The sequence below is a fragment of the Lepisma saccharinum genome, chromosome 6 (genome assembly GCF_977018435.1).
Source record: "Lepisma saccharinum chromosome 6, izLepSacc3.1, whole genome shotgun sequence".
Classification (NCBI taxonomy): domain Eukaryota; kingdom Metazoa; phylum Arthropoda; class Insecta; order Zygentoma; family Lepismatidae; genus Lepisma; species Lepisma saccharinum.
The window spans coordinates 39,652,881-39,667,585 of record NC_139234.1 but is presented as its reverse complement, the minus strand read 5'-3'; the positions used below and the strand labels follow the sequence as shown (position 1 = coordinate 39,667,585).

Below are 14,705 nucleotides of genomic sequence, written 5' to 3'. Positions count from 1 at the left end.
ATCCGAACCACTTGTGCCTCCACCGGGTATTGAACCCGAGACCCCTTTATTACAAGGCGACGACGCTACCACTGCGCCATCTGGGAGGCCCTATTAAGTTGTACACTATCATAATTCAGATAACGTGAATTATTAATTCCAGACGATTGCTTCCTGATGAACATTCATACAAACATTCAGTCTAATATGGTGCATACATATATGTATATGCATATGCGTATGATCCATAACACAAAAGGGGAAACGCTGAAAAATCATGGTTTTTTTTTAAAGACTTAATTTCAATATTAATGTGGTGTTTTCTACGATTAAAGAGTCAATTTTAATTGCTGTATAATACAAGCATGATTACTTTCTCACTAAACATATTTAAGATTACATTGCCTCCTTACCCGACCTTCTTGCCAGCTAAGGACGCCCGCAGAGGGGGGCCAGGGGGGGGGCACTGCCATAATATATCTAGAAAGACTTCGTATAATTCGAATGGTGAAATTGTAACGTGAAAACATGGACGGGAGGTGTCATGAGACAGTAGATTAAGTGGTCTCTGATATATGATGCTTCACGAGGATTTTCTTAACGGGAGGGAAAGCATCACCCCCACGCCTCCCTCCATTTTGAGCACAGCTGTCCACATGAGAAAAAGTCCTGTGGGTGGCCTTGTTGGCATCACGCCGCGCTACCACGACAGGGAGCCCGGGTTCGAACCCAGACTGGGCATTAGTGTGAGTGTCATCAATTTAATATCATAGCTTATCCTCATCTCTCTCGATTAGTCAAAAGTGACTGAAAACAAACCAAATCAATAAATCAACATTACTTATTTCTATTGCCCTATTCTGTTAACATCTTGTTAAGTAAAAGAATGAGGAAAAACAACCACACTACCTCAAATTTGGCGTCAAAACTCAAACGAATAGAGTCCATCTGTTGGAGTTGCTTGTAGAATTTTTCAGCCTGAAATCGATAGATCAATATGATTAGCATAAATTAATGCTCCACATTTATTACTTTTTATTTTATCGTTCACCAAACTGCTATAGTTTCGCAACATTGCTTCGTATACTTGTAAATTATTTAATTTGCTGTATTCGTTAGAGATATGGCATGTGATTCGGTCATAACTCACCTGGAAATATCCAGTATCTCTAAGTTAAACTTTATTCTGTCAACAAACTGTTCTCTCTTGTACCTGCCGAAAGTTGCACTGTAACATGTATTTCTGTTCAGTCACTCTGCGTAAACTTTTATACGTGTTCGCGATCTGCTCTTCGCCTTTCTATACAATGACTACGTATATGTTCCTCATGGTTTTGCGCGTTTCAAATTTCGATGCCACATTATTCATTTTATCTATTATCGAACATTAATAATTTGGGGCAATTAAAGCAAATTAATACCTTCATATTCAAGAAACATATGTACAACTCGTGAATATTTTGCTAATCTTAGACTCATGTAAGAAGTTTCATCTGCTTGAGACAGCCATACTGCAGATTTCAAAGACGTCTCCGATCTCAACCAACCAGCTGTCAAGTCCAGGTATGAGAATATTATGAATACTGAACGCAATGTCTGTAGAAGGTCGAATGAGAACATTTTTACTATCTTGCTGTTACGTATGTTTTGCAGAGGTTGGACGAACCGGGCATAAAATTTCCAACATCTAACATAATAAAAGTAAAAATTAATATAAATATAAATTCAAACTTATTAGATACATCTTTAGCTGCTAATGCTCTGAAAAAGAATCATAGTTAAGTGAAACGTATTAAAAAAATGCCGATTGTAAATACTGAAAAAGAACAAACAATTTACCTCAGAAGTCACCGTCTGTGGAACAATTGTATGCAGAGCTAAGGCAAGCATGAAGGGAGATGCTCCAAGTACATTGACAAACACGGAACTATAATGTCCGTTCAAATACTCTGTTACTATGTAGTAGTCATACATCACAAAGGACATCAAGAAGAAAAGAACCTGAATCAAGAACTTGTAGCAGAAAATATTCCCACTTTCTACACACATCAGTGTTAACTGGATGTACAAATGTCTAAGATCCATTATGTCTGACGCTTGCAGCACCGATTCACATGTAGATAGCTGCTTCAAGTACTCATTCAAGTGAGAGAACATTCTTTTTATGGAAATGCAAATTGTGGTGAACATCTGATCTGATACCACGCTTAGCACGAAAGGTATTGGGTATGTGAAGATGGAGGCAATGCTTATTTCAAATAGCACCACAATAATCATATAGGTTAAGAAAAGAAGTCCAACAAACACCGTTGAGAATCTAGAAATATTCTCAACATTCAGTTTCAGTTCCCTTCCAGTTAAGGTTTCATAGAGTATTTGGAATTCGTACCAGTGTTGAATATAATTTGGAAATTCTCTCATTCCCACCCACCATAAAAGCAAATGCAGAGTCTGTAGGGAGTAAAACATGATGACAAAATAGTACATAGCCCAATTGGTAGCCAAAATGCTCATTGAAGAATTACCAGAAATTATCAACGTTACTCCCACGTATGAACCAAAAGTAATAAGAATGCACATACCGAGACTGTAGGCCGATATGAAAGAGCAAAATTTAAAAGTTACGAAACGATCCTTGGAGATTTTGTAAGGAAAACATCCCAACAAGCGACCAAAGATGAGTACAAGTTTAATGGCGGCAAGAAATTCGTTTCTCTTGTCATATTCCGAATGTGAGCGATTAGGTTCTGATTGTGTGGTGTCGCGTTCTTTGAACGACACAGCTGAATGTATTTCCCTGACACCTCTTGACAAATAGCCATCATTGTGCACCATTCTTTCTTAGTAAACCTATATCATCGCACGAGAGCACAACTTTGTTAGGAATTTAGGAACACCACTTTTGCTACCTAACTCCATCACCATTTTACAAGCACACAAAGGCGTGGTCTTTCTGTAGTAAGCGTTCAACAAATTGTTGGACTACATCTTTAAAGAAAATTCCAATGCAATTATTCATCCAATAGGCTTCATCATTACAATAACCTTCGGAAAAACAATTTTGGTGTGTTTGTCTTTAGCAAGCATCGTGCTGCTCTTGTGTTTGAAATAATTTAATTTGGAAGTCAGCAAACAACTATTATAATTATACAGGGAAGGGCGAATATTCAATAAATCAATATTATGTGACCTAATTTTCTAAGTGCTTTCAGTCTCCCCGATGGCGCAGTGGTAGTGTCGTCGCCTTGTAATCAAGGGGTCCCGGGTTTGATACCCGGTGGAGGTACAAGTAGTTCGGATTCCACTTTAAACTGTATGTCCAGTACCGATTAGCCTTACTGTGCATAAAGTGGACTTAAAACACCAAATCAATAAATCTAAGTGCTTTCAAAATTGCTAGTTTTAACTAAATGAAGGAGTAAGTGGGAGATAGTCATAAACCACAAGTTTGAGTGTTTTTTTTAATTGAGCATACTATCACATACATACACCCAACGGTAAAAGAAACGGAACTGTCCATCGCCATTATTCCCTAGCCTTTTTGTCCATAACATGATGACAATGAATGGAAATAAGCAGACGTCAACATCTGCTTCGCATCAACAGAATTTAGAATAGAAAAGAATGAAACTAGCGATGGACAATTATTATCTTTGCCGTTGGTTGTACAATAAGTAACCCTCTGTCCGGACAGTGCCAGACGTTGCAATTTTTTCCTTCGGATGGCAGTGTAATGTGGATTAGTCCAGTATAATCCATTTACAATATTTAAGACAAGGCTTTATAAAACCTTAATATTGGTCAAGCTAAGACTTGTTCAGCGTGCGATTCCCAGGAACACTTCTTCAATCAATGCCCCAATCGACAGCGATCATCAGCAAGAGTGGGTGACAATTCGTATGCAGGAAAAGTCCGACCCATCCCGTATAACCTGAACAGCACAGAAGAAGTGATAACCAGTGAGCCTACAATAATCTCAGGTGTAACGACCAAGCAACAAAACGAACCACCTGCATGTGTCAGTGATGAGACAATACAGGGTGTTCCACAAATGTCGACCAGAAAGGAACAAATCGCATCAAATGATGAAAGTACTGACGAATTTATGGAGAGTTCAGTGTCAACCAAAGACGAGGATCCCAGTTTGCCGATCACCAACACTTTTAAGGAAAAAGAACCAAGGGAAACACTTGAAGATTCACCGACAACAGATGAAAGTTCATTGCAGATGACTACCAGGGACCAGTTTCCAGCACGTTCATCAGTGCAGATCCCATCATCACCTACAGTGGGGAGGCAGAGACGGAGGAATCGTCGCGTCGAATCGATCAATGGCCCTCCAGCAAAGAAACCAAGTGAACAACGTTCCCCTTCGCAAGTGAGGGATAACCTGTCCCAAAGTGTACCCAACAATCTGGAAACAACCCTTGCTCTTGATGATAAACATATGAAGAATGGCTCTACAGAAAGTCTGTAAGTACTTTTGTTATCCAACATTTGACATAAAAGATGTGTTATTAACTAGATGTGTTCATGTTCCCTTCTCTCACCCCCTTTTGTTGGTATTGAGTGTAAGAGAAGGTTTTGTTTACGGGTTGAGTTAAGAGATATATTTAACAGAAATGTTAGTAACGGGTACTTTTTGGTGTGTATTTCTATTACTTGTCACGAATAACCTAGATTTGAATACCATAAACGATATGGCGCAAGATACAATATTTCATTTAGCCTCGATTAATATAAATAAATTTACCTCGACAGTAAAAATTAAAGCTTTCAAAGATTATTTAAAAACTTATGATTTGGACATCGTATGAATACAGAAAGTCGGTATAGAAAACCTTGAGGTAGCAATAGACTATGTAGTGTATAATAATAGTAACCCTCAATTCACAGGAACGGCAATAATTGTTAAGAAAACTATCCCTGTCGCTAAGGTATTATACCACCCATCAGAGAGGATTACATGTGTGTTTGTGGGATCCGTGTGGATATGTAATGTATATGCACCCTCGGGTACTGCAGCAAGGAAGGAGCGCGAAGACTTTTTTTAATACCCCTGTAGCGACAGCATTAGGGGGAAATCGACATTTGACATGTGTGGGCGACTTTAATTGTACTTTGCGGAAAGAAGACCAAAACCCCGGATTTAATCCCTGCCACAGTTTGCAAGCTCTAGTGAATGGGTTTAAGTTAAGTGACGTATGGGAGAAAAAACACCCTCACGAGCCAGGCTACACATATATAAGAACCGACTCGGCAAGTAGACTGGATCGATTTTACGTAACCACTAGAAGAATAACTGTACAACCAACATGTTTTAGTGATCACCTTGGAGTAAACATGGACATTCAGTTAAATATAGCTCACGTTGGGAGAGGTCGAGGATACTGGCGTTTCAATATACAACTATTGCAAGATTCCACGTTCCGTATGGAATTTGAACAACAGTGGAAGAAATGGGAATCCATGAGTTTGCGTCAGAAAGATTTGATTCAGTGGTGGGACTCTTTCCTCAAACCGTCCATAAAATATTTTTGTCAACAATACAGTAAATTTTTATTATGCTGTATTACGTGAACTAGCCCATAAAATAGAAAGTGACTCCTCACAATTGCCCGAATACAAGAAAATGCAAGCTGTTGTCTTGAAGATGTATAACCAAAACTTACAGGGATACAGCTATCGTAGTCAATTACCTATGTTCGATCTTACGGAACTACCAACATTATCACACGTGTTAAAAGAGCGACAAAGAGAACAACGGAAATTAATCACAGAAATAGAAGATTAGAATGGATGTAAACATACAAATTCAGCGGATATATACCGATATCTCGTCAATCACTTTTCCAGTAAATTTGGGGCCCAGGCTACCACAGAACCGCCAGATCTATCGATTCTCGCCAATTACCTTCCGAAGATAACAAAGGAAGACAACAAAACGCTGGAGAAACCCTTTACAATGGACGAAGTAAAGCAAGCGGTAATGACAGGAAAGAAGAATAAAGCGGGTGGCATTGATGGCTTTCCCATGGAACTATTTCAAACTTTTTGGACCCTGATGAAAGACTTAATGACAAGATGGGTAAACGATGTTTTTCGGCATCAACGGATGGGTTCCTCAAGCTTGTTAGGAGTTATGGTATTGGTACCGAAACCTTTCCGCTGTCAATCTGCACAACATTACCGGCCAATAACGTTGTTATGTGTAGACTATAAAATTTACGCACGCCTGCTTACTAGTCGGTTGCAGCTATATACAGATAAAATGACTGGTAAACAACAACATGTATTTGGAACCAAAGGACGAATATTTGAATTATTAACTACCTTGAGATAAATAGTAGCCTTAACACAAGATGAAAAGGAATCTACAACAGCAATTTTAGCATTAGACTTTGCAAGTGCATTTGATTCCATAAAACATGATTATCTATTTGCATTATTACGCAAAATTGGACTAGGAGACAAAATTATCGAGGCGGTTCAAGGTCTCTATTTCCAAGCAAGAGTAAAACTTAATTTAAATAGAACGCTGACGAAACAGTTTCCTTTGAAACGAGGCCTCCGACAGGGATGTCCATTCTCACTTCTCGCCTTTTGTTTAGCGATAACATCTATCATAAACTGGCTACAGGATGAGGTAAAAGGAATAGAATTATATTCTCAAACACATCGAATCCTGGCATATGCAGACGACGTGACTATAATACTTCAAGATGAACATGATCTGAAAACAGTACAAAAAATACTTGAAGCAACACAAGAAATAACGGGCTTGACGGTGAATTACAAAAAATCGAAAATTCTACAACTGAGAAAGCACCCAACACATTGTTATAGATTCTCTGTCTATGAGATTGTGAAGAACGTGACGATACTAGGAATAGTTTTCGGTACCACCTTAACAGAAACCAAAGTAAAAACATATAATCAAGTAGTGACACGCCTCCGACATGCAACTTTTCTAGATCGGAGACGGGAATTATCAATAATAGCCAGAGTAACCTACTGTTGCGGTAATGACCGACTTCTAATTCGTTGAGACTCTGGTAATTTAAGTTAACTGTTTTACCTTAGGCGTAGTTCTACCAGATGAATAATACGGTACATCGATTTTGATTTTAGAATATTTATAATACTAAAGAATACATATTGGTATGTAGAACTGTAATTACAACTGTCTAATATCGTAGATAATAGGAGACGCGCGCGTAGTATGTTGCACGGCCGAGCTCACATGAGCAAGTCAGTCAGTCTCTTCGCTGCGCGCGCATGCACCGCAGACGGCTCGCAGCAGAATGCTTTATTCCCGAACATACTCCCCCCGGTTGAATGAACATAATTCAACTAATCTCCGTCTTTACCTATGGGGAGGAGCACAATTTTACCAACACTTCTTCTAAAAACTCCGTCTTTCGTTTTCACTGTCACTACACGCACTAGTCCATCGTTCCCAGGATGCACCGCTTCCACCTTAGCTAGTTTCCACTGTAGTGGGGGTACGTCGTCCTCCTTCAGCAGTACAACTGTCCCTGGAGATAAGTTCTTGGTGGAGGATGTCCACTTCTGGCGTTGTTGAAGTGAATGGAGGTATTCTTTATTCCACTGCTTCCAAATGGATCTTCTCATCTTCTGTATCAGCTGGTATCTGCTGAGTCTATTGTCAGGTATGAGGGTAAGGTCAGGTTCTGGGAAGGTTGTTATGGGTCTGCCAATGAGAAAATGCCCTGGAGTTAATATCTGGTGATCTGATTCGTCGGGTAAAATCCAAAGTGGTCTTGAATTTAATATCGCTTCAATCTGGCAAAATAAGGTACTTAACTCTTCGTAGGTTAGTATGGTGCTTCCCATCACTCTTCGTAGATGATGTTTTAGCGACTTAATCGCCGCTTCCCAGAGTCCTCCGAAATTTGGCGCTCTTGGCGGTATGAATTTCCATTCAAAATGCTCATTTGCTGTGTAGTCTTGAATGACATCTTGAAACTGGGTAGCTTCAAACATATTGCGTAGTTCCTGAAGTTCTCTGTATGCACCTCGAAAGGTACTGGCGTTGTCACTGTAAATGGCTGCACATTTTCCTCTTCGAGATATAAATCTTTTCAATGCAGCTAAAAATGCTTCGGTTGTTAAATCTGTAACAATTTCAACGTGTACAGCCTTCGTTGAGAAACACACAAAAAGTGCAATGAAACATTTTCTCGTCGATTTGCTCCTTGGCGCTCCAGTCTTTATCTTTATAGGCCCCGCGTAGTCTACGCCACTGTACATGAATGGATAAGCGGCTCGGATTCTGTGCTCCGGTAGATGTCCCATCAGTTGCTTACTAGCTTCTGATTTAAGTCTATGGCATTTAATACAATAGTGTAGGATGTGCTTAACTATTTGTCTTCCCCGGACGATCCAATATTTTTGTCTGATAGAGGAAAGTAGTAACTGTGTTCCAGCATGAAGTAATCTGCGATGTTCGTATTCAATTAACAGCCGTGTAAGATGGGCCTTAGGAGGCAAGATTATCTGATGTTTAGCTTCAAAAGCTAGATCGCTGTTTTGTAAACGTCCGCCCACGCGAACAATGGAATCGGCGTCGAGAAATGGATACAGATCTTTTATTCCACTGTTCGGAGAAACTTCTCTCTCGTGAGTCAAGTCTTCTATTTCCTTCCCGTAGAATAAGGCTTGCGTTACTTTAATGCACGTATCTGTGGCTCGTTGCAAATCCTTGGCATTCAGTTTCGAAGTACAAACATTTCTCTTCGTGGGCCCCTTGCAATTATCAATGAAAATATGACAAAGTGCCATAACTCTTATCATTCTCAAAAAGTTAGAGAATCGCGTAAGAATTTCATCTGATTTGTGGGTAGTTACCAATGAAGTTATTTTCACCTTCCTTCGTTCTGGTACTTCTGTAGGTGGATTCATTCCAAAACTGATCTCGTTGATGGCCAACTTCGGATCTTGATCTGATTGGCTTAGAAATGCTGGTCCGTGGAACCAAAGTGAGTTTCCCTTTAGCTTCAGGGGTTCGACTCCTCTCGATAACATATCAGCAGGATTATCCTTTGACCTTACATGCCGCCAATCACACCCCTGTGTGTATTCCTGTATTTGAGCCACTCTATTTGCCACAAAGGGTTTCCATGTCTCTGGGTACTTTGCAATCCATGCTAAAACAATCTGCGAGTCTGTATATAAATATACCTCGTTTATTTGGAGATTCAATAAAGGTATCACTTTATTAACTAATTTTGCCAAGATAAGTGCTGCGCACAGCTCAAGACGAGGTAAAGTTATTTTCTTAATCGGTGCAACTTTCCCCTTGCTGCACAATAACCGTGAATTAACTTCTCCTCCTGCAGTTACAGTTCTGACGTAAATGCACGCGCCGTACATTCTCTCAGACGCGTCAGAAAACCCGTGGATTTGAATGTTTATAATCTTCCGTTTAGGTAAAATACATCGCGGAACCTTAATGTCTGAAATGTGGCATATTTGTGCTTGTAAAGTCTTCCATTCGTTAGTAGTGCAGGTGGGCGGTTTCACAAACCGAAAATGAGGCTCGGTGAGGCTCGCCTTAATGGATTTCTCTCGTAAGGCATGAGCCTCATTTTCTGGCAGTGTTGCCAGCTCCTTACTCGAAAAAATCACCAAGGTTTTTTTTGGGTCTAACCTAGCCTAAAGCAAGGAGCTGGCAATCTTGCTTGAGGCTCGCCTTAATGGATTTCTCTCGTAAGGCATGAGCTCTATTTTCTTGCAGTGTTGCCAATATTTTACTCGAAAAAATCACCAAGGTTTTTTTTTTGGGTCTAACCTAGCCTAAAGCAAGGAGCTGGCAATCTTGCTTGAGGCTCGCCTTAATGGTTTGTTTTTGTAAGGCATAAGCTCTATTTTCTCGCAGTGTTGCCAACATTTTACTCGAAAAAAATCACCAAGGTTTTTTCTTGGTCTAACCTAGCCTAAAGCAAGGAGCTGGCAACCTTGCTTGAGGCTTGCCTTACAGTGCATAAAGCAAGAAGCTGGCAACCTTGCTTGAGGCTTGCTTTACAGTGCATAAAGCAAAGTTGCCAACCTACTGGTACTTTTGCCAACCTACTGGTACTTTTGCCATAGCCTTTTACAAAAAAAGAGAGAGGAGAGAGAGAGGAAGAGTTAAACAACCGACAGCTGCCAACACCCACCCTAACCTAACCTAACCTAACCTAACCTAACCTAACCTAACCTAACCCACCCTAACCTAACCTAACCTAACCTAACCTAACCTACCCTAACCTAACCTAACCTAACCTAACCTAACCAGATCTAACCTAACCTAAAGCAAGGAGCTGGCAACCTTACTTAAGACTTGCCTTACAGTTCATAAAGCAAGGTTGCCAACCTACTGGTATTTTTGCCATAATCTTTTACAAAAAAGAGAGAGGAGAGAGAGAGGGAAGAGTTAAACAACCGACAGCCTACCTACAGCTTTTTTTTCCCTTGGTCTAACCTAGCCTAAAGCAAGGAGCTGGCAACTTTGCTTGAGGCTTGCCTTACAGTGCATAAAGCAATTTTTGCCAACCTACACACACTAAACAAGGAGAGCCGGCAACAAACACGCACTGCCGTAAAAGAGAGAGAGATTTATGGCTGGCAACAGTAATGAGCGAATGCGCCATATCGCAATTTTCCAACTCCGGCAATGTTTGTATATCGTGACCTTTGTAAACCTCTCTCGGGGGAACGATGTGCCACACACACACACACACACACACACACACACACACACGCGCGCGCGCGCGCGGGGCCAAAATTTTTGAATTTACGGCTGGAAAAATGTTTTTCTATGACATGTTTTCGTTCGAGGCAAATTCGTAGGTAGATATTGTTAAATAAACATTAATATTGTAAATATATATATACTTATTGTATTTAGTTTTTCGGTATCGAAAAGCGACCGTCATATTGTATTTGAAAAAAATATTACACTTTTGCCTGTGGATATCTAGAAAAACGACAATTTCGTTCCCTCTCTCTGCATATACTATCAACGTTGACACAATGACACAAATTCAACAAATACGTATGCTTGGTGGCAGAGAAAAAATACAATGAATTTTCTGGTTATTTATTTCATAACCCTGATAGTCATCGCGTGCGTCACAGATTGCCATCTGCCGTAGGCTTTGGGACGACGGAAGTTATACTTCCTGTTTTTTTTAGTGACGCCAGTTAACAGCATAGGTAACAATGATGCGATGCGATGCATTAACTTGTGAATTTTCGAACTCGCAAAATGATGTGGTTGAAATGTAGGGGGTCTATTGCCCTCTGTTTACATCTGGCAACACTACCGTAGATTTTTTGACAGTGTTGTTAACCTACTGGGTTTTTCACTGTAAATTTTCATCAAAGGGTCTGAGGGGTCCATGTACTCTTTATGTCTGGCAACACTGTTGGGGGCCTAGTGTTGGCGACACTGTGGGTTTTTACTGTAGCTTTTTATGAGGGGGACCTATTGCCCCCCTTTTTATATTTGGCAACTCTATTGGATGTTCCTTTTTTGAGGCTTGGGTTTTGCCAACCCATCCGAAGAAAATTCCACTATATGATCTTTCACTGGCTAAGCTAACCTACAAATAGGAATTGGCAACACTGACGAGCATTAAATGATGATTTCGAGCCTCAAATGATGATTCGAGCCTCGTCGGTGTTGCCTACCCACTCTACAAAAATTCTACTATATGATCTTTTACAGGTTAAGCTAACCTACAAATAGGAGTTGGCAGCACTGACTTATAAACCCACTGGGTTCTTTTGGCATGTTTTTTTCATGATGTGTTGCTAGGCTATTGGGCATCTTGGCGTATACAATGTATATATTTTGAGAGGGGGGTTATGGCTTTTTATGCTGTACGAATACTGGAAGCTTGACAGTGACAACCAACAGAGTAGGTAAACCTACATCCAGGAACTGGCAACACTAGTTTCTGACAGTGAATTTGAAATAAAATATTAAACAAAATACATGAGTAAACACTGTGAGTACAAATAGTACCAGTGTTATGCCCCCAACTCCAACTGGACAACTGGGGAAAATAATTGTACAACAATTTGTACCTAATTGTACAATACTTGTACCTAATTGTACAACATATACACAGACATAAAAGAGAGAGCCTTCCCGCAACTTACTTCATGTACAATTTATATGATTTTACAACTGTGAAAAGAAAGCATATGTGTTCTGTATGCACACATTTATTCTTATTTTTCGAAGTTGAATGAAAGCACATGTTTTTACGCTCTCGTAATACTAACCTTGCTCCACTGATTTTAAATTGCTTCCATCCGCTTTTTTTTCTGTGTTATTTCCGCATGCACGCAACATTCGCTTTCAATAGACAGAAGGAGTGTTAGTATAGCAGGCTCCGAGTTTACAATTTATTAAATTAAACAATAATTTATGTAAGAATATACTTGTACTTACCGAACACAAAATAATAAAAAGCACATGTGAATGTTTGCGTGTGTTCATGTTATATGACGACTGAGTAAAAAAATAATGTTGACTCCCCGAAAGATAAAAGTTTCTAGTTCGACATCAGATGCATGCAAATTTTATGTTTTGCTCTCCAAAATCTTGATTTTTATGTTTGTGCTATTTGTCATACAGCAGAGGAGAAGAGGGGAGAGGGAGGGGAGGGGGTACTATTAGCGCCATCTATTAGCAAACAATAGAAATAAAAAGTAGGGTCAAACTTTTTCAACACCCAAACATTTTAAACGTCCTCGCGTAGTAATACGATCTAGCTGAAGATGTTTAAAAGAGTACTCTTAGTCGACGAAGCTAATTGCTAGGGCTCTTATATTACTAAAATATTTTTTAATTTGCATATTTCTCATACCGCCATATGTTGTTCTAGTTGACTTCTTCCAAAAAAAAATGCTAATTAGCGAGAGTTAATTAAGCAAGGCAAGTAAAAGAAGCAAAATAGGACAACATATGGCGGCGTGAAAATATGTAAAAAATTCGATTCAAAGGTGGATCGAATTAAAGTTGGGGGATATTTTGCATTTTTTCCCTATAATGTACAAAACATTTACCTTACATAATCTTTTCCATTTACAACAGTATAAAATAAGAGGAATGTGTGACAATATCCATATTAATTAGGAAAGTATGTTGTATGCTAGGTTAGCTAATTGTGTCTTCTACAGCTTCACTGTATAGAGGGAAGATGGAAAAAGAGAGCTCCACGGAAACTGACGCTCTTAACAATATTGTACGTCCGTGAAAATTATATATAAATAAGACTTAAGCGTATTATCTGCTTTCATGTCAGATTTTGCCAACCTGTGAGCTGTAGTGTTTAGGTGACAAGCGACCTGCTCAAATATGATACTGTTGACAATATTGTACGCCCGTGAAAATTATATATAAATAAGACTTAAGCGTATTATCTGCTGTCATGTCAGATTTTACCAACCTGTGAGCTGTAGTGTTTAGGTGACAAGCGACCTGCTCAAATATGATACTGTTGACAATATTGTACGCCCGTGAAAATTATATATAAATAAGACTTAAGCGTATTATCTGCTTTCATGTCAGATTTTACCAACCTGTGAGCTGTAGTGTTTAGGTGACAAGCGACCTGCTCAAATATGATACTGTTGACAATATTGTACGTATATTGTATTGTATAGGAGACTAGAAGCATATAATTTGGCGAAAAAAAAAACCCAAATAAGGTTATAGAAAATAGTTAAAAAAAAATTAACAATTATATTTTGCATTGCACAGCATTAGGTATTAAATAACATACCCCCCAAAAAATCTCTGCATTATGCGTTCTGAAAAAAATTGCCCTACGTGCCAAATTGCTGTGTTAAGTAAACATTTTTAAAGGCACTGTCGTACTTGTGTGCCGGGAAAGCGAATATGTGCGACCAAACTGTGCTCTAAGTGTGGAAAAAATATTTCTATTGCCAACTTCAAGTTGTTTTTTTTTTGACACGCATATATATTATTATTTTTTTTAACAGAGGAAGAAAGTCCGTGCTTCGGAAAACGCGATGATGTGCGTAATGATATCTTCCGTCTCCTGCATAGACTTGTACCAATCTACTGTGTACCATCTTCTTCCCTGCCTTGCCTCGTCCAGTTCGTCCAACCTCTCGTTCAATTTTTCCCCTGCAGCCGAAAGCAGAATGTTGAGATCACCGCACCTCAGGCCGCCGATCTCCCGAAGATGGTCCTTGAGAACCATTTCACAAGGGATGCGAAATTCCGGCGTCGTTCTTGCTATGATTACAAGTTTCCCTACATCCTCACAATCTCCGTTTACTGCGTGTTTAAATATTTTACATAATAACTCGGACGGCAAATCAGTTATACGAGACATGTTGTTATTATTATTATTTTTCACTCTATGTTATTTATATACCCCACCCCAATTTTTGTTTCGTGTTCATGGCGATGGTGGTAGAGTGCCACACACGTAAATTTGCCGTTGCGTAGAAACGAATTTTCGTTTCGTCTCCCTCTCTCTTAGCATCATGTGTTCTACCCTGCTCGATAACCTTCGCTATTGTTGCCACATTGTCATTCCATTCCTGGACACACTCGCGCAAACATCATTGAAAACAATTGAATAGCGCTCCAGCTCGCGGTTCCCACCGTTCGGTAGGGACGCTAATGTGGCAATATAGCACGGCGTAGTGCTTGCTTTTTTTATGCAGTGCATGTT

General features: G+C 39.5%; 1 protein-coding gene across 1 annotated transcript in view; it reads right to left on the bottom strand.

Moving 5' to 3' along the window:
• Nucleotides 1-7,332: 7,332 nt before the first annotated feature.
• LOC145989048 (uncharacterized) overlaps nucleotides 7,333-14,705 on the bottom strand; it is a 37,985-nt gene continuing 30,612 nt past the window's right edge. The window contains exon 2 of the mRNA XM_083124345.1: nucleotides 7,333-9,167. Coding sequence (XP_082980471.1) covers nucleotides 7,333-9,167 — 1,835 coding nt within the window. The remainder of the gene's footprint in view (nucleotides 9,168-14,705) is intronic.